At 38.5% G+C, this 26,719-nt stretch overlaps 1 protein-coding gene across 1 annotated transcript in view; it reads right to left on the bottom strand.

Annotated features, from left to right (window-relative positions):
- LOC124168408 (adenylate cyclase type 3) overlaps window positions 1-26,719 on the bottom strand; it is a 449,992-nt gene that overhangs the window by 200,804 nt on the left and 222,469 nt on the right. Inside the window, exons 2-5 of the mRNA XM_046546623.1 lie at window positions 20,652-20,801; window positions 8,559-8,677; window positions 6,379-6,490; window positions 4,616-4,743 (exon numbers count right to left, since the gene is read on the bottom strand). Coding sequence (XP_046402579.1) covers window positions 4,616-4,743; window positions 6,379-6,490; window positions 8,559-8,677; window positions 20,652-20,801 — 509 coding nt within the window. The remainder of the gene's footprint in view (window positions 1-4,615; window positions 4,744-6,378; window positions 6,491-8,558; window positions 8,678-20,651; window positions 20,802-26,719) is intronic.

Raw genomic sequence — 26,719 nt, 5'->3', positions numbered from 1 at the left:
TTTCCCAGTATTTCTGACAGCATTTTTATGTTCTATCTTCATTGACTGATTTCCAGTGGTTGGCCAGTTTTGTCTTTGCAAGAATGTGGAAATATAATTTGCTAGTATGCGTAACATTTTATGCCCGTGTGGTGTGCATGTGTTAATCTTCTAGCATGCTGAGTGCTGGTGATTGATCACCCCCTGCCAAACACCTGAGAGGTGGCTCGCATGGTAATTTAGATGTAAATGTGATATTGGTGTGGAATTGGGAGCTAAAGATGGATTAGTGAGACAGAGAAAATAAATCATCAAAGCAAAAAAGATGTGAGAATCACTATGACCAGGCAATGGCATTGAGCGGAATATACGAATCTCATCAATGAAAAGAGCATTCGAACACATTTATGCTTAATGCACGTACGCATATTTCCTATTTATTTCCGTTTTCTTCTCGAATTGGCAGTAAATAAGGAGAAAGTATTTTATACTCTTGCGATTCCAAAACATACTAAGCACCTCCCACATTCTCAATCAGACTTTTAAGACCGTGCATCAACAACGAGATCCAGCGCCTTCGTAACCATAGAGTTAGTAAACAGCTTGGAAAAATATTTACACCCCTGACGACCTCCAAGCCGCCTGGGAGAAGTGAGTTTTCCAGTAAATATATGCACAAGGGAGGTCCATTGTTCGCGGCAAATGGGCCAGGGCTCCCAAATTCCACCATCCAGCCAGCTCACATCACTCAAAGCAGCATTAAGTATCGGAAAGCATCCGGTCGCCACGGAGATTCGATAAAAAGAGCCCGTTTTCCTTTCTTTTTGATCGCGCAGCTCAACGCGATATTCTGGAGAAGGTAAAGAAGAGGTGGGAAGTGGCCGAGGGCCATAAATGTCGTCGATGACTAACCAGAGCTCAGGAACTTCACACGGTTCAACCTTCCCTGCGTCGGGGGAAGAGGGGAAACTTTCCACATTTGGAGATCAGAAGGAGACGGAGTGGAATTTATAAACCTCGTCTCCGTTCGCAAGCCTTTCCTGCAGGTGTCGACGATAAATTAGCGAAACATCGCCCTTTTTATGCCTATCTTTTAATTTTCTGTGGCCCATCCGCGCAAAATAGATTATTTTACCTGAAGCGACGTTGCTTTTTGGGGTTTACTTCGCGTGTTTTCATCGTCTCGTCCGTCACTTTAACACGCGTTGCGATCGGCTTCTTCAGGCCAGAGGAGCGAAGATGCAGAATATCGACAATTTCGAAATTTAATCGCAAAATTTTTGTGATTCTGATTCCAATCCGGTCCGGTATAAAGCGCAAAATATTTAGGGACAAGTAAAAAAAAAATTTGACGTCACGTAGATTCTTGTTTAGATGCTCCGGGCTCATCGAATATTGAAAAATACCGATTTTCCTGATGATAAAACGCCTACTTTATAGAAGCATTCGCGTTACTTGGTGGAGTTTACAATTTTACGATGATTACGCCGTACTTTAGCTGTGATATGGCACCAATCACCTCTTCTTCTAATAAAGGATTACGGATATGAATGTTCAATAGCGACAAACAAATTAACAGATTTCTCCTACTTCACAGTGGCGAGGCAGTTGGATGGATGAGTGCTCTATCCGGGACATGATCTCCATCATGGCTCCAATTTCGTCTTCTTCCGTTCAGAAAGTGCGGATCCTTTATCTTGAGCAAACACTATGGACTGCGGCAGAATGGGAACGATAATAAATATTCTCGAATTACTAAAGAGGTACTTATAGTTTTGTCTTCGATGTCTATACATCATCCGTTGGGGTCGAACTCTTCGTTAAGCCAAGCTAAATTTCTTGGAAAGCTTCATAATTACACAATGCGTATTATTTCTAACATGGAAAGAATTATGTGCGTTCGTAATTAAGATATTCTTTGCTTTTTATCACTGTCCATAAGATTACGACTTTATATAGCATTTTATTTATCAACGAAATGAAGTCGGTGACTTGATATTTTCTTTTAATCATATCCTAGGATTTCATAAATTAAAGTGTTTCATCCAGCAATTTTGTTTTAACTGTTGACAAATACAGAGGTCCGTAGTTTTCCGATTTTCTATACTTCTCCTGCTAATAGCGGCAAAAACTTAGCGGCCTTAACCGTACAACAGATAATTCACCGCCTCCTGACGAGCGGGTCACCTCGTTTCAGCTAAATGCGCAACGATTTCGGTTCATTATTTGTTGTTAATTATCTCGTGAGATATTCCCTTTCTTCGATGAGTGATTATCTTTGGACGATCTAATTAGCCGAAACCCTGTACTCATCACCAACCCGTGTCTCACTCATCTTAACATCGACTAATAAAGATCCAACAATCGCGTCCCCACAATCACAGCGTACCGCTCACGAAACCTAACATTGATGACATTAAAATATTTGCGATTGATATTTCTACTATACTTACTCTTGGCTATAATTATTTAAAATTTTACTTTGCTCAAGGAATAGTAACGCTAAACGGCTACTTCCTCGTATTTTTTATTTAAAATCACAAAATAATTTACCATTACCATATCTACAACCAAATTCTTAACTTAAGGCCATAATTAACTTACATACTTAAGACATAATTCACCTGAGATATTGAGATCAATAACCCACCAACCGCAGCTCAGACTAATCAGTCAATTCATCATTCAATGGGGAAGAATTACAGGAATAGGGTGGTTTCCTATTATTTTTTTATTGCCTAAATCGTAAGACGAGTAGTAAACATTTCGAGCTTTTACATTTTTAAATGACGTTATCTATTTTTCGCGATTAAATGAAAAGTGAAAATTTTCAACCGCGCGAAAACGCGACGTTTAAGTATGAATGCTAAAAAAAGCCCGTGTGACGTGTGGCTGCTGCTGTGTGAGGCCACCTGGGTGCGAGGCTATGAATGCCACTACGATGCAGGCTGCTTGCTGCCGAGCATGGCGGTAGCGTAGAGTACCCTGCTAGCAGGTAGCGCTTAGCTTAAATAAGGGTTATTTATACCCTATCACACGAAGGAAACTTAACGACCATAGGCTATTTTTATAGGTGATCATTAAGAGATGCTTCCCTGAGCTCTGTGCCTCATGCATGCATTGGTAACCTCAGACGATGTGAAACTCCTTTCTACTCGCATAGAAACTAGGTCCCTGTGACGTCACGTGGAGTGGCATCGCATGGTCGCCAATCTGGCCTTTTTCAAATTAGGTTAAAATTGACCATTGCCATTTGTCTAACTGGGATTTCTAAAGCCAAATAATTTGTACATAATGAATACACTAGTGGTGGGGAATGAATAGCAATCAGTGGCTTTCGTTTTCTTTGATGAAGGAAACTACCCTTTTCAACGCAACTCATCCCCCACCTCCATTGCTTTCACTGAATTGATATTTCGGGTCTAACAAGGGGAGTGTCACAAAAGTGGGTCTCAGATTTCAATCAAACTTTGTAGTGTTGTAGAACATCGGGAGCTGTCCACGGATCGACCCCCATATGGGGTTATATAACCAAGCGGTGAATGTGAGGAATTGCTGCGCGCGGTGCATTTTCAGGAAGTAGTTCCGGCTTGAAATACAAGCTAATGAGCTTATTATACTTTAGATTTAAAGAATATTTGCACGACCGTGTTTGGCATCATATTAAAAACAGTAGTACCCACCTCCTTACCTATACCTTTTGAGTGAAACACCCCCTTACGTATCATGCGAGTTCAGTAGTCTTGACACTGTCCACATGACAAACACAAGAGGAAATCACAATCTTGCTATACCTCATCACCGAACTGTCATTTACAACAAATCATTTACCGTTACTGCATGCAGGGAATGGAATAATCCTAACCTTTCAACTTGGAACTCATCATCATTGGCATCTTTTAAGAGGAGGCTACACAAAGCACTTTTCACTTCACAACTAGCTGGTCAACACCCTTACAATATACATGACACTGAGCAGCGCCTACGACAAAGTGATATGTATCACTGAATATTTATATGTATATATGTTATATTTTATGCCTTAATTGCATGTGTAATGTTTGTGTATACTTTGTACCTCAATATCTACGTTGTATTTTACAAGTAACGTGACATTAGCTTTCACTCAGTAGGCTTTCGCAGGTTTTTCACGCCTCCCTTCTTGTGTGGGCGTTTTCCTGCAGTGGGTTATTCTCGCTAAAGGATATTTCACCCTTATCCTCATGTTTTTTCCCACAAACAGAAATCTTTTGTACACAAAATTTTCACACATACTTGTTTACCTTTTTTGATATTTCACAAATAGTGTATATTGTATATCTTTTGTATTGTAAAAGTTTATCTACCATTTAAAAAAATATGTTTGCATTGACGCTATCGAGGGGTAAGGTGGAAGAGGGGACTTCTTAGTCTCAACCTCGCCCGAATAAAGACATATTATTATTATTACCCAAATGATCACCTTTATAGAATTTTCCCCCTATTTTCCGCCTTTTAGGTAATTTGCCGGCCTTTCCGACACAGAAAAATTAGTATAGTATTCAGTATATTGGACGAAAAAAAATCGAAAAAAGACGTGTGTACGGAAAGTGCATAAATAACGCGTTTTAATTCGGATTAAGCGGAGTGTACTTACTCGATGGCCTTCACCATGGACAGTCCCATTCTGACGCACAGCAGAGCGTGGTCGGGTCTTTCCATCGGAGCCCCGCTGATGCAATAGTAGCAGTCTCCAAGGATTTTTATCCTCAACTGTTGGTAGCGCTGAAAAAAAACGAAGAAATCAATGCAAATGGTGAATTAGTAGGAAAATTTCATATCGTAATTTTTGTTTCAATTCGTGCCAAAAAAATTTTTTATCCCACTGCAGAGAGAAATAAGAATGCCTCTTACAAGTCGAAAAAAATGGAAAAATCTAGGTAACATAGTGAATAACTCTTACAAACGAAAATTAATTATAAAATTATGCAGTTCCTGAGAGTTACATATGCACATGAGACCAAATATTTCAACTTAAATCCGAAAAATAAAACTTTATATATTATTATATTTTTTTGGATATCTAGGCTATCGAATCAGGCCATTAGCCTTTAAAAAAGAGGGCATATAAGTCAATATTCCCATCAAGTGAAGATAAAAATTTATCTCATCCGTTTTTGTATAAAAAGTAAATCATCTATATCTTACTTTTCTGTAGTTTTTCTGGTTTTGGTCAAAATTATGTCTGCATAAGCATGTGCAATCGGAAAAAGCGATCATAAGAGAGTAGAGGCTTTCGTGAGCTAGTGATGGAGAAGGACGCTGAGGATAGGTAGAAGACGGATAGGTTGAAAAATGAGGCGAAAATACAGAAGAATAGGAGGAGAAAGAACGCTATGGATCAGAGTACACCAAACACGGTACATTGGCCACGGAAGGAGACGCCGCAGTTATGTGGGAGAGGTAATGGAAGGGGAGAATGATATATAACAGCGCAGAGAGGGGCAAGAGACGAATATCAAGGACAGATGAAGAAGGACACAGGGAAGGAGAGACGCAAGGAGGTCAAAAGAACTGGCAATGGAGAGATAGGAATGAATGGAGGGCTGGCGTGTGTGTGCCAATCTTAGGAATGCAATTCTGAGTATGTGAGTTGATAAATCTTCTGCTTGTTCCACTTCGCGAATCGTCTCATTGAAATAAATAACGCACAAATGAGGAAAATCTCCTCTTTCAAGATGGAGACGGAAAATGAAGATGCTTCTCTCGAGGGAACTGCAATTGGGAGTGACTCCAATACGTTCCGCCTGGGAAATTTATGCTTCCATTTTGCTCGATTTTAAAGCGGTTATCAAAACTTTCTGAAATAATGTGCGCAAAGAGATGCGTTTATTCTCATTGTTTGCAAAAAAAAAAGAGACGCTTGTTTTCGCGAGGAATTCCAATGAAAAGTCACGAATTCTTTAGATTATATCACATAAAAATATAATTTTCGGTAAACAGCGCCACTAGTACCTCATTTACCCGTGTAATTCGGATCGCCCGACCATCAACGTCGCAAGTGTCATCTTAAGTAAATCCACTCATATGCCCAGTGGGTGAAAACATCTTCAGTGACAGACTGGAGAATCTCCACTGCAATATTCATGGTATTCATTACCAGGCACGATGACGGTCATTTCATATTTCCAGAAAATGGGGCCGATTCAATCTCTCTTGCAAAACATGGCTCCATTTTCAATTTCCCAATCTGAAATGTGCCGAGGCACAGATGAAATTAACTAGGGTAACGAGAGGGTTGATTCTGGGGGACTGTCACCGTGCCTCCCGCCCACAAGACCTGCACTGAATTCTGTCCAGAGCGAGCGAATTTATATTCTATCGCAGGGCGGTGTGCCGCAACTGCTCCTGGCTCCTCACCTCTGCCAGCCGGTCGAATCTGGCGAAGAGCTCGTTCAGGATCTTGACGAGTTCCGACGCCGAGTAGGTGGACGAGATGGCGGTGAAGCCCACGATGTCCGCGTACAGGATGCTGGAACGAAATAAAAAAAGAGACGGGGTATGAGCGAATGGCAATTCTGGAACTGGACTGTGGCCAGCCCACTTGATGAAACTGCGGAAGCACGTGACCAAGTGGACAGCGATGAGGAAAATAAAACAACGTCGCTTTTGCTAGTTCACTCGAGGATCAAAAACAAAGTACGACAAACATTCAGCGAATCATCTAATTTTCCTTGCACGGGAGGATGCATACTTCTCCACTTTTATTTTTAACATCGACAATCCTCATTGTTAAATAGTACTGAAAAGTTTCCACTAACACTTTAATTTTCCTTTCATAAGGTCGGTTTAAATTCATATCGTACTTTATTGAGGTGAAGACCTGTCCGGAAATAAATACATATTCAATATGTACATAGAACAAGCGCTATAGATAGTACAAAATGTATAAAAGTGTTAGAAAAATTAAACTACTCGCGGAAAAACTCTAGAAACTTTTTAATGTTCCAATTAGTTATAATTACATCAGATAAACAACTCTCGATAGTACTTAACTCCGTAATAACATTCATCCAACTAAAATGACGTATATTTTACGCATGTCTCTGAATTTGAAAGTGATAGAATCCCTAAAAAGTCATTTCCTGCATGGAAATATTATATCACCTTTAGGCTCTAAAGAATACAATTAACCCAAGGTAAGTGACGCCCGGTCTCTCAGTCCTGCAATTTGATATTTTGGCAATGCAGATAAAAACCCACATGCTGCAGTCCATAGTCTTCAGTAGCTTCCAATTTCTTCTTCGCTATATGAGCTTAAATTTTGCCTTTGTGAGCATTTGCACTCATTCAGTGAGCCACGTTTCGTCCAAATATCACCACTCGCGTCTTTAATTCACCCCAAACATGATGACTAGTTAACAATATATATGAATGATATCTGACATTTAGCGAATATGTGAACATTGTTTAGTTCTTAATCACCACAATTTGGTGTATTTTATGATTTATATGTTTTACAGCGAGGCAGAACAGTTTTGATCATTTATATGTACGTGCACTGATCGTAAAAATGTATATCGTTTTTATCATTTACGTCACTACTATAGGGTCAATATTCAACCATCTATGGAACAGTTTTAATGCACTTAAACAGCCAAGAAATTCAATTACCTAAGATAAATTTTGCTGACACGGATTCCATTGCTTCCATCCTTTCAATTAGTCCTTCAAATAATTGAACACTACTACCCAGTTTTTTAAAATAAATTTGGAAATTGATAAATATCGATAAATATTAAAAAATATTATCTTCGACCACCTACCACGCATGCTCTCACAGAAACACCTAAAATGGCAGAATATGGGTGTAACACGAAGTAGAAGCTCGTAACTCTAACTGACTAGCTTCTCTTGATTCAACAAAAAAATTCAAAGGTTATTTTTTTAACACTAGGATAATGAGGTCGTATATCATTATCACACTGCTTTAAAGCACAATTTTCAATAAAAGGCAGCTTTTGTTATCATAGTTAAGGTAAAGAAGCATTCGCCTCTCAGTATTCAGTTACTCAGAAGTATTTAATTTAACCGAAGGCATACAAAGGCCACCATGACATTAAATACGTTTATTTGACTTTATGTTAACATTTCATGGAAATTCTAAGTGCTTTTTTCAAAGCGTCAATTTTGTATTTAGTAAAAATGACAGCATTTAGTAGTGACTTAGTAAAAATGGCAGCATAATCAATTATTTTTTCCGCGAGATCACATGAAATTAAATAAATGAATAAGGCAACTGCCAAGATTAATACCCAAAAGTAAAGCTGAAATACATAAAGAAAATATCACGGAATGTCCGAGTAAAGTATGAGATAGGGCCTTTTAGTATATTTTTGTTCGTTATTAAAATATCATTGAGTTAAATATTTAACGTGAAAGGCGACCAACATGCTTTGTGACTGCATAATCGACCTAATGCATATTTTAAAAAAATATGACAGCTACTATGTGCAGGACCGATTAAACTGAAATATCTACAAAATATAGAGGAAAATGTGAAATAATTCTTCTGCACTCAAAATGGGGGTGTTATTTACCTCACATTCTCGTGTCTGCTCATGTATATCTTCTTGAACTGTCCGTCCTTGGCTGATCCGAGGTCTTGTCTCATCTTGACAGCAACATGCTCCGGCAAAACGGACAGCAGCAGACGCTCCTATGAAATATAAAGGTAAATATTATTATTACCACGAGTACGGTACATTGCAGTGATAATAAAAACATATTAAGCATTTCAAAATCATCAAGTTATCTTAGTCACATTCACTATTAAATTTAGATAAATTTCAAGCTATAGATATTTCCTTGTTAAGTTGACACATCACTTCCGCTCGTCGTCCCAGAGTGAGTTACTTAAGGTAGGTAACGAAAGAAGTAATACGTCACCATGAAAAGGCTATCAGATACTGGAGTGGAATGGAGAGCTGCATCAAACCAGTATTATAATTGTTGACTTTCTATTTGATGGCTTTTATATATCAATGGCTAATTTCTAACAACACGTATCTCAAAAATAGCAACTTTTTAGGAGAGGAAAAAAAACGATGATTTTTTTGGCTTGTAAACTCATATTAATAACCTAAAAGTTCATAAAACTGAAAAAGAATCATTCATCAGCAAACAAAGAGTTGTTTTTCGTTTGTATTTTATTTTTTAGCGGTGTATTTTCATTTTGTTTAATATACCTGTCTCAAATCGGACCTAATTTGAGGTACGTGTTGTTAGAACTTAGCCATCAATATATTGATGGTACAAAACATTAATTTTCTCTAGTGTAGACGGAAGAAACAACCTGATTGCAAGAGCTTCGTGGTAATATAAAGTGATCAATGTGTAAGCATTTAAAACTTACTCTATCGCCTTGAAAATTTGTTTTCTCAGAAGAAGTAAACGTTAGATCGAAAAACGGAAAAAATATATACATTGAAGAAAAGAAATAGTACGTAACTATGAAAAGGCCTGCAGTTAGCAGAGAGTAAGAGACATAAGTTTCGGAGAAATTAATTTCTACCTTAAATGACTTCAGGAGATACACTTACAAATTCTAATCTTTGGATTATTGACTTATGCAAATGAATATAGGTATCTTGATGGCACAGAATATATATTTCTTCCATTGTAGAAGAAAGGAAATAAACAAAAACATGATGGAAATACAGTCAATTTCTGCGCGTGAAAAAGACGATACAAAAATTTCGAGGCACTCACACAAAGTGACGAGGAGGGAGAAATGTTGGAGAATAATGTACCACTGAGCATCATCTCACTCTCGTTATGAACGGTCTTGTCTCATCCTTTGTAAGGCACTGCGGGCGAGAACGAAGCGGCCTTCTCCTCCTTCCCTAGTCTTTGATTTATGGCTCGCGATTACAAATTCGCCCCCGGACGGCGGCTTGAATGTTTCATTCCATCTCAGGCCCCTCTCCTTCGACCTTCCCCCTACTTTAACACCCCCATCCCCTTCTTCAACAACCCCTCCTAGACCACTCAGGAGGTATCTTAATATGCGAGCTCATTTGAATTTTTCGAGATTAACCGCGGAGCAGCAAAATCCATCGATTTTGATGTCCCGCCGAGTCAAACACAAATGGCGCTGTAAATATGAAATATTTATTATCTCCGGAGGGGAAAAATATGAGGCCAGTGGCTCAAAAGAAAATGAAATATTTAAGAGGGAAACTGAGGCACTCAGGGCCTGCTGATTCTCCGAATTCGGAGCCATATGAATTCCCAAGAAATATGTTTATTTATTTATTAAAAGGAAGGCGGATGCTTGTGTTTTCACTCTAGATAATATTTGCTCAAAATTTATGCCAACAAAGTCAACGCTAGCGCAAAGTTAATCTTAAATAATGAAGTTAAAGATTTCTGTGAAGCCCAGTTTTCTGCGTTAGAGTTATGAACAGCTCATCAAATTGTTATAGGGTCAAGGAAAATTGTTTCTTAGGAAACAAAGAAAAGTTAAAAAATATTATTAAAGGAAAAAAATAACATACCTCTGAAGATAATCAATGTTTAATTAAGTACAACATTTCTCTCTAGTACTCAATGCGTTGAGGAAAGTCCGGAAGGTATAATTAAATATTTTTAAATATTTACCCAATTATTTTACTTTAAAGCCAATTTATGAGCGAGAAGTTGATAATGGATTGAAAAACAGAAAAATACGGAATATGAAATGGGGTCGCCCACTCAGGCCCGAAATAGAAATAAATTAGTTAATAAGATAGGTAGATGGAAAAGGTACCCAAGTTAAAAATAAGTTCAAAAGAAAATAACGTCTTTTTCACTATTCAGGCATTTTATGGCAACTTCAAAATGACAAAATGCTAAAGTTGCCGCCCACTTTTTATAAGTCAGTGACGTCATTAAAGTTCTGATTCATTGAGTCGTTCATGATGGCCCGATATTTGACGGAAAAATCGCCCATTAGACCGCTCATGACCATAAACCACGCGAGACAGATGAGCGAGGCCGAGGAGAAGCGGTGAGCCGCTCGCAAGAGTCAGTTACGTCAGTAACTTTTCATCTCTTAGATACTTCGTTGGGAATCACTCGAGAAGAAGGCAACGGAAAAATAAGGGTGTCTTAATTTTTCAAACTGAATTGCAATAAAAATTTGCATTGCAAAATAACATTGGCTGCCTCCCGGCCAATCACGTTAGGCCTTACAACCAATTGAAGACTATATAAGCTGGCAAACTTCATCCACTCACCATGAGCTCTGAGGAAGGAACCCGACTCGTGTTCCGAATAGTCGGCAGAATGGAGGGAGACCACCCGGCTGGAAGCCCGAATAGCCTTTTTCGAATATATTCACCGGGAAAGCATCAGATTTTACTGCGTTGCAATTGATTATACTAAAAACATGGCGAACGATCCCATTATAGTAGGACATGCACTTTTTGTTTCGAGGGTTTCTTATACCAATCAATTGACAAAGTACCGTCTCTGTTATGTTTCTCGACTGTATTACATTAGCCCATTTCAATACACGGTTACTGACAACACATCTGGGGGCCGACTGAGAAAACCTCTACTGTAATATTCGTGCAAGAAGATAATAGGCAAATAGCACGCACTCTAGCGGAGTAATCGGAAAACTGTGGCTGAGTACAGCTACGCTCGAGGACGAATCCTCATTCTCGCCCGACCTTGCAAAAATTATGCATGAAATCGTGCATGATTTTCGTAGCTCCTCAGAATGCACTCACTACTTACACATTTCAGCACAGAATATTTGTAAGCGAACGCTTAAGCAGCTGCAGAATGGCTAAAATCCGTTCATACTCGGAGTTTGAGGTGAAAGCCGCATCTGGTTAGCTTAGTTAGTTAAGCGAGTTTGGGATTTGGTGCTATGCGGGCATCTATACTCGATCCCTACTTAAGTGTTGCGTGGAAGACACCTTAAGCGCGGTAGGTACTCCGTCCGTTAGATGGGTCGTGGTCCCATTGGGGCCTTTCGTTTAGACCGGGCTAGTGCAGACGCTAATACGAGACTTAAACCATATTCTACTCCCGCATAATCTCAAAGACGGTCTACATAAATTTGCTAAATCCTTCGAAAAAACGGAAAACAATGCTTATATCTCTCGGGGACTATGATCACCAACCGAACCATAAGCATAAAACTACAAAAATTGCCCTTAACCCCACCCAAAATAGGGTAGTTTCCTTCATCCAAGAAAACGAAAGGTTGCGATTCTTTACCCACCATTAGTGTATACATATCATAGTATAAAAATTATTTGGTTTTAGAAATTCCAGTTTAGACGAATGGCAATGGTCAATTTTAACCTCTTTTGAAAAGGGCGCCCATGCGATGCCACTCCACGTGACGCCACAGGGATCTACATTCTATACGAGTAGTCACGATATGAACATCGTCTGAGATTACCAATGCATGCATGAGGCACCAATCTCAGGGAAACATATCTTAAGCCATTGAAAATTTTCTAAGGTAGGAAAGTCTCCTTCGTTTGATAGGGTATTAATAATAATCCTTATTTAAGCCATGCGCTACCTGCTAGCAACCTGCAACGTAGCGGCGCTCATAGCCTCAGACCAAGGTGGCCTCACACTGCGACAGCCGGAAGCAGAATGACGTCATACGAGCTTTTCCCGGCATTCATATTTAGCAGTCAAGTTTTCGAGCGCTGGAAAATTTTCATTTTTCATCAAATCGCGAAAAATAGATTTCGTCATTTAAAAATCTAAAAGCGTGAATTACGTACTCCAGGAGTAATAATCTTTCAGTTAGGCAATAAAAAAGAAATGAGAAACTATACCATTCTTCCGCTTAATTCCCTGAATAGAAACTACGCCAGACTTTACTTTTTTGACTCGAAAGCAACCAACATTTGAAGAAACCCTCATTGGACAGATGTAATGCTGTGAGTTGAGAATTAAAAAGATCAAGAAATCCGTAGCGTGCTTGCGTGCGTGTTGACGCAAATGCCGCAAATGGTCTCGACTGTGAACCGTCTCTTCCAAACCAGGCTATACCATGGTGACGTAGGAGAGATGAATGAGGGATCGTCCTTATGAAATTCAACTAATTCCCGATGGATTTCTGCGGGTTGCATCCCAGGGGAAATCAGAAAGCACATCAAGAGGTTCCTCTGTTTATTTTTTTCCGCCGTCCAAAGAGAATCTTTTGGGGGAGCCGACGGGTCCACCTTTTGCCGTCGCTACATCCTTTCGTGTTTACGTAAACGTTGGCTCTCCCTCAAAACCGACGGCTGTCTACCCCAATATTTTTTCGGAAACATCTTCCAGGCTATTAATTACGTCGCTGGGCGACGGGTGATATCTCAAGCGGGAGCCAAGGAACATAAATCATGGAGGCCGTAAATAAGAGCGAGTCACCATTTTATAAAAGCTGGAATCCGCCTGGAGTCATCGAATTGGACGATTCTGGAGCACAGTGGAAGCTTTGGCGCAATCTTCTTCCCGTTACCACTTACTCATCGCCATCCCTCAGTGGGAGGAAAAAACACGCACGGAGGAATGATTTGTGAAATTAGGCTCGGCACAACATGAAATCATATTAGTCTATAAATAAAGACCCTAAAAGTGAATTTATCTCACCTGCCTTCATTATGCGGCTATAATCAAGCTGGTGCAATCCTTTTAGATAGAGGTATAATATCAAATGAAGAATGCAACTTTAGATACTCGCTTCAATGTCTTTAAGAAGGTTTCATCGAGACTCGAAAAGCACGCCGCGTACTTTCGTACAACGCCATTTTTCTTATTCTCTCCATTGTCATTTTTATCATTTTTACATGCTACAGCTTTTTAATCGCATTTTAAAATCTACAAATTTTGACATAATTCGATGTAAATGAATTATGTCAAAATTTGCAAATTTCTGAGAAAAATCACTATGCTTGCGGTTACATATTTCCTTACGATAATATCCTTTCAAATCAATAGTCACATTCGTTAATTAAAACTTAAATAGGTTACAAGTATGCCAAGACCTTAAACATTTGCTTTAAAATCTCTAAATAAACTAATTTTACTTTTTGAATTTTGAATGCTTCAAGTTCCATGGAGCTTTGCATTGCTTTACAGCATCAAAGCATTTTTAATCGATCGATGAAAACCTTTTGAAAAATGAATGTTCCAACCCACGTAGTTTAATTGAAATAATAAAAGTATTTTCCCTTGTAGTATATTTTCTTTATCGGGAAATATGGTCTTAAATATGCAGAATAATTGAATAATATCAAACATAAGTGAAACTATTTCATAAAGTAAATAATGCATCGTCTTTAGTATAGACAAAACCAAATACAATACTAAGATATATTATATTACTTTTCTAGCAACTAGCCTAAGTAGGTCAACTAGCACTTAATGAATTTTCTAATCGCCGAGATTTAACCATTCAATCCCTATTAGTTGGATTTTACCCGAGAGAAAAAAATTGCAGCTATCTTATAAACGTATTTTTTTCGCCATGACAACATGCTTTCAACATTACTTATAGTCCACAACCATTAAATTGTTTATACCCTAAGAAATAGCTCAACTAAAAGGTATACCGCAGTTAAGTTTGAAAGATAACTACGGATATATTGTCGTCGTCATCTCCGTATATCATTCATCGCATTATAGCTGCCTGCCCAGTCTGTTAATTGCATCAAACGCTTAAATTCGCAGTTGGAAACTCTCCATACTCCGGACTTGACATCGCCACTCTTACTGATTCATCAGTGGCCCAGGCAAATTGAAGACGTGGTTACGATAAAAAAACTATTACCGCTCATATAACTCATAAAAAGCATATAATTCACATTAATTTTCTAATTGATTTTTTTCATCTTACCAATGACAGCTAAAACACCTCTCGACTTCATTCGAAGAAAAAATTCCCAGAATTCCATTCTGTAAAATCTAATTTTTCCCTCTCAAAAATTTATGAGTCAAATCCCACAATTGAGATTATAATAATTTGCTTACATGCGAAATCTCATGAATATATCTTTGAGATGCATTTTTCGCATTTGATTATGACGGATCTCAAAACCAAATACTCCTCCCAACATGGCACCAAATATTTGAAAATTTTTACCAGATTTTGCTTTCATATCAGCATTACTCGCTTTAGCATGAATTAATGCTACATCAATCCAGAGGAATACCGTAAACTTTTCTAAAATCTTCAGTATTTACATTCAATTAGCCCACGAGTACTCCCTTTGCCTTACGGAAGAATATTTGAATGTGAGGGAAAAAGTCAGTCGGCAAAAGAACTGATTTATTTACAAAAGAATGATTAAACGCACCGTTTTCAAACTTAGTTATGGTTAAATTTCTTACGCACTTATATGGGGATCGGGTTGGTGTGGTGGCTTTTCACCCTGTGGGCCTAGGTTCAAATTTCAGTTGCGGCTGAGACTTTTCAGAGACTCTCCCTGCTTGAATGTTGTAGGGAGGACATTTCAAGGGCAATACTCCGTCCGTCGGATGGCACGTTAAGCCGTGGTCCCCTTGGCGACTTTCGTTAACAGCAGGCTAATGCCGACGCCGGGTTTCTCTCCACCCTTCCTTAGCAATGGAGCAAATTACCTCAGCTGTCGGTCGGCTCCTTCAAATACCACACCAACTTACGGTGACTATTGTCACAAAATGAGTACTGTCATTCCGCCTAAAGCTTAAAAATAAACTTTAACTATTACTCGAATATAGCGTATGGTGATAAAAAAGTATAAATATCTATGGAATCGTTTCCTCACCTAATGTAAAATTTTAGTCCCAATAATGAATACGAATTTTCTGAATCAAATAAAGGAGCAAAACTCAATGAAAATGTGAATTGCAATTCAACCCACTTAAAAGGATTACTTTTATTTCCCTTCTCAGGAATCAAAAAATTGCCACAAATCTAAAACCACGATGTTCGCAAATGTAATTGCTGTATTACAAGAGTTTACTCGCTTATAGCATGAGAGAGTACCGTTACATGAGAGAATTCAATACTTTTATGTTCGCCTGAACAAAAAAAATTGGAAGACTTTTTCCCGAACTTCAAAAACAGGTGAAAACAACAGGTAACATGAGCACGCTTGCCAAGCTCAGCGAAAATCACAGTAGCCCCAAGGAAAACCGATTTGGGAAACAGGCAAGAAATTGTAAAAGAAATATTATCCACTAAATGCACTATATGCTTTTTGCACGAACCTCCATTAACTCAGCACGAGTATAATCCGACGGTAAGGATTAATTTTTCATGCGTGAAAAATATATCCTCCAAACTAATATAGGCACATTTTTTGTGCTGAAAAAGTTTTCTTTAGAACTAAATCCCTGTTACCTCAGCATGTTGCCCATAATAAGCTGGTAAAGAAGATGAAAAGAGCTCACGAATACAACCTACACATTCGTGCGCATCAAAGAGCCTCGGAGAAGTATCGTCGGGTAAATTTATTATTTCTCTTTGTGCTCACTCTAAAACAAGAAATTGAAAAAATAACTGCCGACAAAAGCTTTATGGTGCTAACCGATGCTCAGAAAACGCTTCGGAAAACTAGTTACGGCAGAAGCTGCGTGCGACGAGGCGGTCCTTTGAACGCGTATGTTTTCAGAAGTGATGGATCACCCAGGGTTTTTGGCGAGGCAACAAAATAAAATAAACCGATTCATCTTTTCCGGTTTCCGAAGCCATGGATTGTGATTGGTGTAAATCATCCCAAGAAGTAACTGAGCCAATGCATCGCAATGTTATTTATGCCGTTAAAAAGGAATGGCATTAAAATTGACTGTTTGATCAAGTGATGAACTGGGAAATTTTTGCGTAGATATGAGTCCTTACAAATGAAAGTATTCCAAGTGATAGTTTCCTTTGCCCATGGAAGAGGAGGAGAGCGACAGCTTAAATCATTTTCGCCATATGCAACTTACGCTTCGACTCTCTGTCGAGAAAACGTTTCTGCTGTAAATTTTCAACGTTATAACTATTCAAATTTAAATGAAATTAGTAGGCAGTATATCAGTCTAGCTAACAGTTCGTAAAGTTTAAAAATAATTATAAATTGTATTCATCACGAAAGAGCAGTTCAAATTTAATATCATAAGAATTACGAGTTTGACGCCAAGAAACAAGGATTGGTTAAAAATAAATTAGATAGAAAACAAAAAAAAATTCTAACCGATCCAAAATTACGTTTTTAAAGTTTCAGTATGGAGTGCTTATTGATAGATTACCCATGGCTTGCATAAGAACACTGAAGATAATATTTTTTAATGGGCAGAAACAAAGAAATATTCGTACAAATGTTTCGTAATTTGGTATTATATTTGAAGGGGTCGAGCGATAACTGAGGTCATTTGCGCCATTGGGAACGAAGGGTGGAGAGAAATCCGGGGTCGTAATTAACCTGCCTTTAACAAAAGGCGCCGAGCTGACCAAGGATTAACGTCTCATTCGACGGACGAAGAGTTGCGCCTGAAATGTCCTCTACACATCATTCAAGCAGGGAGTCTCTGAAAAATCTCTGCCGCCACCGGGATTTTAACCTAGGACCACAAGGTGTAAAGCCACCACACCAACCCGGTCCCCTTTTTTATCTGTATACCTTTATAATTCTCTAATTGTAGAATACAATCCAAATAAAGCCATCTCTGTGTTCACCACATTTATACAGGGTCTCAGCAATTTTCAGAGCCTACTTCAATAATTTGAGAATTTTTAAATACCTTGATGTCAAAAGATTAAATTATTCTGTTCAAGCGTAAAGAAAGCGTGACATAATCTTGGGTCATTTATAAATGCTTACGTAAAAAAATGCTTCCGTAAAAAAATGAATCATAATCGCTAGGTGGAAAGACAATTTTATTTTTCTGAGACATATTTTATGCACCGTGAATTTTTGAAGAAAAGGCACCTTAAAAAGGTACCTGTTAGCCTTGAGGGTGGATAATTGGGGTCGTGGAATGGTTCCCTAAAATTAGAAGATCGTACATCAATATATCTGGAAGGAAGTAACCTACAAGTCACCTTCTCTCTATTATCTTTTAGTTGCAGTCAGTTCCGTTATTAATTGATTTATGCAATAATTAAGGCTTACAAGCACGCCTACAACCTCGAAATGAAACTATCCGAGTTACAACTGAACTCAACTGAACGTGTAAGTATTTAATCAAGATTTAATATATCCAGAGCTCTCCCATATAGCCAATTCTAGCCGCAGAGATGAAATTGAGGGGTTGTTAAAGGTCAAATTATATGTTTGGAATGATCACAAATTTAGTCCAATGTTGAAATGATGGTAGTGACTACAAGAATTAACTTACAATTAAATTAAAAACCACTACAATTAAAACGTAATACTGTCACGGGCAATATGATAATGATTGCTAAATAGATCGTTACAGATACAGTTAAATAGACCGTCTTGGATTACAGTTTAGACCCACATCACTGTCATTCATCTGAGTACTACCGAACAATTTCGTGCCTTAGGATAATGAAATACATTGTATCTTACTTGAATTGACCTCAACGCACCATAAAATAAAGAATCGGTCAAAAATTCTCGATGACGAAACAATTCATGACCATAAGCATAGATCACAAAAAATAACAAATTATGGCTGCTATTTTAACACTATTAAATACGATACATGAATCTATATCAAAGAGAATCAGTGCATGCAGTACTTCCTATTCATATGGATCTTTGAGTTAATTCATTCCAAAATGATGTCACTTTATGGAGTATTTAAAAAAAATTCTTCCTCGGGTAAAACGAAGAACCATCATAATAAAAACTTAATTATACGACCCTTCTTCATTGAAATTGCGGATGGTAGTAAGCCAAACCGATTATGGCATAAAATATGAATGATAACTTCTAGGTTAAAAAAGATAATGGCAGAATAAAAAACTCTTTAACAACAGAAAATATATTCAGGCATAATAAACTAATAGCATGGCTCGGACTTAGTTAAGATGTAATTTAGTTGTGAAAAGGCAGCTAGCAGAGTGTCTCATTCATTGATATTAGGTCTATTGTTTCTCACTTAGCCAACGCAATCATGCCACTAAACATGAAACACATTAAATACAAATTAAAAGGAAAAAATGATTTGAATTGATTAACGGTATGATTTATTGTAATTTCATGCCAGTGCAACCCATTTTATGTACCGCGAACTTTATAGGAGTGCAGCCATTTTAGAAAGGTACCCGTTGGCCTTGTCGGATAGTTGGGCTCAATTAATGGTTCCCAAAAAATTAAAGACTTTACATGATCAAATCCGGAATGAAGTCACCCACGCGTCACCTCCTCTCCATCCCCTGTCAACTACAGTCATTCCCGACATCAAATTAATAGTTTGTTAAAAAAATTTTCCTTCGTGCATTGGGTATTGTTCAAAACTCATACGAGGACCGTTTTTTTCAAGCTCCGATGGTTCATGAACAGAAGACGGATTGATTGATTGAAAATTATTTCATTGCTTAATTTTGGGCACACTTATGGTGTACTTTTTACATAATTGCTTCAGCGATTGATTAATTGGTCGTGCCTGCGGACAAGCTTGACTATATCTTCTGCATAGGATGTTGCCGCCAATGACTTCCAAAGAATTTTGCCTTTGTCCTGAAGCTCATTGCCCGTTTGGAAATGCTTTCCTCGCAGCCAAATCTTCATTTCAGCGTAAAGATGGAAGTCACACGGCAGTAGGACGAAATTGCACGGCGGGTGATCGAAAATGCCCAATTAACATTGCTCAAGGAGCAGTTGGGCTGCATCAGCACTGAGATGACGGGCGTTGTCATGGATCAGAGCACTTTCAGAAGTTATCATGTTTCTTCTTTTGTTTTCAATGGAAATGGGCGTAATGTTTCACACTGAGCAGCTGTATTAACGCAACAATTCTCTTTTATCGGCTTAAAGGAGAACACATGTCAATGCCGAAGCCATTCGGCGAGTTTTTAGGCTGTCTCTCCGAAGTGCACACTTGGCGTGAGAATCAATTGAGGTAGTGTCGTTAATGAGATTGCTACAAACCTTAAAATAACAACTTAAGGTCAGAAATGACTTGAGTGTGCGATGAGGAGGACGCATAATTGCCCTACCTGCGCAGTACCCGCCTGTCGCTTGTATGGTGTTTTTGCTAAGCGATCGGAGGTTGAAAAAATAAACCGCCCTCGAACCTCGTTCAACGCATTCAGCTGTAAAGATCCCTATTTATCATTAACCAGTCTAAATGTCACCACTTAAGTTCTCGCGGATTTTCGGTCGGGAATCACGTCATTGGAGGACCTCGGGTTCAAATGTAGGGTGAATTCTAAAAGTAGAGCAATCGGTTGAAACATCTTTTTTCCACCTTTTCATGACTTAAAGGTAACATAGATCTGTCGAAAGTTTAGAGTAAAAGTATTGTTGGACATTAAAAGGTTATTTTTGAAAAAACTTGGAAATTCAGTGCTCGTTATCTTTAAATCGGAGATGGCTGATAAATATCTTCTCCGCTGAAGATTGGCGATTGTACGTCATCAATTGGATTCGAATTATAATACAATTATACAGGCGCTTTTGAAACACCTTTCCAGAATGGATACGTAAGCAAGCAAAGGGTGGATGATAGTGTAGCAAGTGAGGTATTCTTCCCACCTGTTCCTGCGACTGTTCCTCCAGGAGCAGCTTCATCTGCAGGGCGTGGGAAGTCTGCATGAAGGCTCTCCGCCGCTGGCTGTCGGCCAATCTGAACGAGGCCAGGCCCAGGATGTTGGCGGTGACCAGCAGGAGGCAGTTGGCCAACACCTGCCGGAGGAGGAAAGGAGAAAAAGATGAAGAAGGATTTAGACGGGAGATAATCGCCATCTCTCGTGCGCCCACTCGAAAGCCTTATCCGTCCCCACCCTCAGGCCACTAGGAGGACTTCTTGAAGCTCTCTTCCTCAAACTCTTCGCCACGGTACACATTTGGATAAAATTAATGGCATGAGTTTCCTTTGTAGGTCTTACTCGCGCATAATCTCTATATTTATGTACCAAGGTGTGCCAAAAAAAACCTTAAAGCAAAAACTGAGAGTTTTCAAAATCTTCTAATCGTAACTTTTCATTTTCAATCATTTGATCATTATTGGGATGACGTTCTTTAAACTTTTATCGAATATCTTATTTAAAAACTGCGACAACTCAATAATTTTTATTTATAAATATTTAATAATTCTTTGCTAATCAAACAAAATATAGTTATACTGTAGATATTTATTGGAACATAAGTAAATTATGTAAGACATGAGTCTATCTCTAATAATATAAGATGGTGATAATGACCTCAAAAAACAGATAATTCCGCCCGGGGTAACAAACTCACCGTAAAAGAAAATTTCAATACTATTTCATCCGGGTCACTATTTGTGGAATAAAGTATTTATTATTATGCATTGTATATCTCTTTTACCTCTAATTATTTCCATTTGATCTTCCTTTTTAAACAAAACCAAAAGTTATCTGGCATCTTTGTTATAAAATAGAGTCACTCAAGACGACAAAATGTGTATGTTCTCAGAGGTCTTACCTGCCTGTTAACTATAGCATCTCCTTAATCACAAGCATTTAGGAAATATGAAGAAATTACTGAAAAAATTCCCTATTTCCCTAGTTAGTAAAGCATTATCCAAATAAACAATAGAGTTTCCAAGCTGCACCATGCTTACAGCTAAGGTAATTTACCTAATGGAGGGAAAAATATTGAATTAGTTCAGCAAAAGAGTTATTTGGAAATGATAAATATATTTAAGGAATGCCTTCAAAGTACAGAATATAGCATCTCAAAAATAGGATACCATTAGACATACTTTTATTATAGCTATATTCTCATATATCTTAACCTAATAATATGAGTTCTCTTTGAAGACACAGTGAAGAAATTATATTGATTGCGTTTTTACGCCTATAAACCAAAAATATCGGGAGTCAAGTGGCACCAAGGGAAATTTTAGGAATAAAATGGAACATCTTAATATTTTCCATGGCATAAAATTAAATTTCTGGTTGCATTTTTGATAATAAATCTTTTTCCGTACGTCAAAGATCTCTAAATAAAAATTTCCATGAATTTCAATATCAGGAAGGAGTTAGTTACCGGCTCCCCCAAACCACTTTTGGAAGCATTAATGCATCTCGAAGAACTAGTGGTCTGAGGCTAACTTGCGCAAAATTTTACCGCTCAAATCTTGCGAAATTTTTCGAGAAATTATAAATAATTAAGTAAGATACTCTAAATTTTGTGCGCAACCAAAAATTGAGCAAATTAAAACAAAGGGAAATTTTGGCCCGAGCGATATTTATCCGAACGCTTGGCTATGGGAACCCTTTGCCCCCCAAGGAATCAAGTAGTTTAAAAAATGTTAGGGCCATAGTATTCACATATCCTTTTCCTATTTCTTTATTGCGGCCGGTTCCCTGACACTACCGCCATATATATGCATTATTGAGGCTGCTTGCGGGCTAGTACGTAGATGTAAACCCGTGATTTTTTTTGACAGAATGATAGAGTCTGCTTGATTTTCTCAGATGTTTCCGATATTGGCTTGCGGAGGAAAAATAAGTTTGAAACTCAGATGTAAGTAAGACATGCATGAAATTTACGGCAAGGCACTTGGATGGAGCGAGGGGTCGCCGCTGGAACTTTGAGATTCCAATTGAACAAGCAGGGAGGTGATCGCTCATAGCTGATTCACTGGGCAGTCTCTCCTCGGATTCAGGAGACGATATTTCTCAGTAGCCCCGGGCAGATATTGGCAAGGGAACCGGGGAATTGGATGCAACAGGTCTGCTTCGAACTCGCTACCGACTTGCAGAATTACCTCGCTTCTAGTTTTCTCGCATTGATCGGAAAATGGGGGTTACTCGTACCCCCCGGATCAGTTCATAATCAATTTTTCAGTTTTTTCCTTATGCCTCCAGAACAGTTCATTATGCATACGATCCAATCAGTTTCGTAATCCATCAAGAAATAAATAATTCATTCAAATAGATCCCTTACAAGTGAACTTATATAGAATTCACTGATCTTCATATTACAAACCTATGCCTTTCAGCCGATATCACCACGATCAGACTATGATGACACAGGGATTGGAAAAATTTGTAAGAATAAATTATCACCAAATAGGTTTCCAATGGTATAAGGGGTGTCTCTTTGGTGCCGGATTATCCACTTAACACTGGCGCTTAACACTTTTGAAAATTTCGGAATATAAAAACTCCAACGTTGTCAAAGTTTGTTCCAATATCAAATTTCAAAAGTTTATCTTTTAATTATTTTCTCCAATATATTTTTTAAATATTTTAGATACCGGGAAATACTAGACGCTACTTATTCTAAAAATTTCATGATGGAAACATAAGTTCTACGCAAGTTATTCGACACAAAAAAATACCGATCGAGGTATAGGTATGCTTCTCGCAGATATCTTTAATTACTGCGAGTACCAGCCATGAGATCTTCTTATCCGATAAAGATCTAAAATACAGGCCTAATCTCAAAAGAAACCTGATTTATCACATAGATTGACCACAATATAGAAAACAACGGAACAAGGAAAAATGCATTGCTTGACGATTATTCACGTCTTCACACACATTTGCACATCGCACTGCCATTTTTCATAAGAAACGCTCATCACCTACGTAGTATTTCAACCAGAAGCTAACAAATGTTCCGTTCAGCAAAACATCTCTCTTGATTTATTACTTCTGTCGGATCTTGAAATATAGTGTGGCTCTAATATTATGTTCTCTGTGTCGCTCTTAAATATATTGTCAATTGTTAAAGCAATCTAAGCCTAGCGCGCAGCCTTCGAGTCTCCAGCGGCTCCCAGCCTAATTCCCTTAACATTTGGGTAACGCTGTCTGTACGCCCGTAGCAGTTTTGATAAGCCGTGCAGCCTTGTTTTGTATTTTATTCAGTTCGCGGATTAAGTCTTTCTGCACCGGATCCCATACGCTCGCGGCATATTCAAGGTGCAGAACAATGAAGACAACATTAAGTAAAACCTGACAGTATTTCTATGCTTAATTAAAAATATGGTCGGTGAAAATAAATATTCGGTGAGGAACAAAAAGAGAGAATTTTATATCTCAATGGCATGGTTGCTCCTTATCATAGCATCTTTGAGCAAATCTTCACGTGAATTCTTTCGATGTTTTCATCTGAATTCACAGCTTTTATTATTTTTAAATATCCTGGCATGAATGGTGGTCACTTCACTTTGAGCTCATTCTATAAGCTTGGAGTCAGATGGCACATTGTAATGATAGGATAGGCTATTTGAGCACGCTAATTAAATTTATTTTTACGAAAATAATCCCAAAGAAACACCAGTATCCTCATAAACAGAATATACAGAGAACCAACGAATAACACTGCGGCCTAAGCATTGCATCTTTGGTGAGAGTAGTCATAGATACCACAAAATCACCAGCTACATCCAAAACTGTTCTAATAATCACATCGGTCTTAGACAATTTGTTACTCACATCCTCCGATTTTCTGGGGGTGAAATCACGTCCTGGCGATGATATTGCAGATTATCCACTTAAATAGCATTGTATGCACCAATGTATATATCCAGTGGCATTTACACCAGCATTGAAATTTGATGCAAAAAGTCATTCGATGTAGCCGGAATTCGTACCCATATCTCCCAATTCCAAGGAAGAAGACGGCTTGGTGGTATAACTGCTTAGCATACCTGTCCGGTAATATGGAGATCCAGTTTCGTATCCAAGCCAAACGATATTTTCGTCTAGAATTTGACCCTTGGCGCAGATACTTTGCACCTTAACGCGTGAGCACGCAAAAAGTCTTATTATTTGAATGCGAAAAGTAGGGTCATGGAATTTTGCAAAGTTTGATTACTTTTCTTTGGTTTTCAAACTTTTACTAATTACATGATTCCCCAACGAAAAGATTTAACGTATAGGTACCACCCTCTATACAAAACAATGCTTACATTAGCATGTTCGGGACGCACACCTCATGATTGAAACCACTTCACCGTCTCACGTTGAAACCAATATTTCTCCAACCATCAACGCTTCTCCTGTTTGCATTATGAGAGGCGACAACCCTTGACCGCGAATCATATCGTGCATGTCATCAATCATCTGGTGCACAAAGGGGTTGAAGTAGGCGAGACAACGCTTTTGAAGGTCCAGTCGTACACCGCGGAACGTCAAGTGGCGCTAAAAAGATCTCTCTCCACTCTTCGCCTTGACTCGCTTCGTTTGTTTTTCAGCGCTAATAGGTGTGGGCCTAATATCCTCGCGGCCAAACACAAGTGTTTCCGTGTTTGTGGCGCTCACGTCGCCGCCGTCCGAGTGAGTTGTTTGCCCGGCAACGGACCAGGGCAGTGACGGTACGGTCATAAGTGCTGACGCAACGACCGAAGCGCCGCGGAGAGAGAGATGAAAATAAAAACAATCGCCGCGCGCTTCCCGCGTTCGGAACGTGAATGGAAGGCACTAAAACGGCTTCTCTGTCGAAGCCCCGACGGTCTACACGGAGGCATGTACCTACCGCGGAAATGCCCGCATGAATATAATTTTTTTTTTTTATTTTAGCCCGATCCAATTAGTGAAATGGATGCCTACGTCGTTAAAACAGGAACCGAGTTGTATTGCTCGCATCAGCATTTCATGCCTCACCTGCTTTCCGTTTTACCGAATAATGACGAGTGTTAAAAGTAAGCGAAAAATAAACGCCACTGAGTTGATGATACAGTTGGTAAGATGTTCCAAGCAACGCGGTGGATGTTTTAATGAAACCCTCGCGACTGTGCCGCTGAGGAAATGCAGATATGGAAAAATTTCAGCGCAGCAGAGTCTACCTTGTACGAGCTCATTTCATGATGATTCTAGATCCAGTCTTATGAATCAATTTAACACATCAACTTTACCGGATGAAGAAATGTTGTCATTGAAAAAGGTTTATTCTCACCTATAGTTTGAAGGATAGTTAAGATGCAGTAAAAAAGACGCTTTAGGGAAAATTGTGTGAGGAAATTGGCATTACCTTCTTGTAGGTTCATAGCAAATAATCTAAAATATGTTAACAACATCAAATTGGAAAGTAAACAAAGAAGTATGCTACCATATTTTTGCATGCCTCAGAAAGACCTCACAATATTTCTCCGATAGCAGCCAAAAATCTGCGGCTATCATAATTTGCTACCCCTTATGTGCTGTGTTTTTATATTCCTTCAGCTTATCATTTGGTTTATACTGCTTGGCTCTGTAAAGGATTCGGCAGATAATAAAATAGTGTGAAGGAATCAATTCTAACAATAGAAAAATATTCACTCAAACTATACTGGCAGAAAAGTAATAGTTTTACCAATCTATTGTGACTTCCAGAAGGCTCAACGATAATGATAATTACTATCTCAAAAGACAATTAAGCTGTGTTGTGGAATATTAATGGAAATCATGACAAACATTAACAATAGTAAGCGGCGAGAGCCGTACTATGGCAGCGCCGAGATATGGCGTAGCCCTGTGTGGGATGGACCAGATTGTGGGAGACTTCATACATCTCATAAACACTTTGAGATGCGTGAAAAAAAAACGACATTTTAGTCATGTACAACTTCACATTCACAATGGTTTTAATGGGATAGAGTTGCATCTCTCCAAAAACTTCCAATTTCAGATTCTTAGTACCAAGCC

Source organism: Ischnura elegans, chromosome 11 (genome assembly GCF_921293095.1).
Source record: "Ischnura elegans chromosome 11, ioIscEleg1.1, whole genome shotgun sequence".
In the NCBI taxonomy this organism is placed as follows: domain Eukaryota; kingdom Metazoa; phylum Arthropoda; class Insecta; order Odonata; family Coenagrionidae; genus Ischnura; species Ischnura elegans.
The sequence above is the reverse complement of the archived record's forward strand: the minus strand, read 5'-3'. Positions and strand labels throughout refer to the sequence as shown.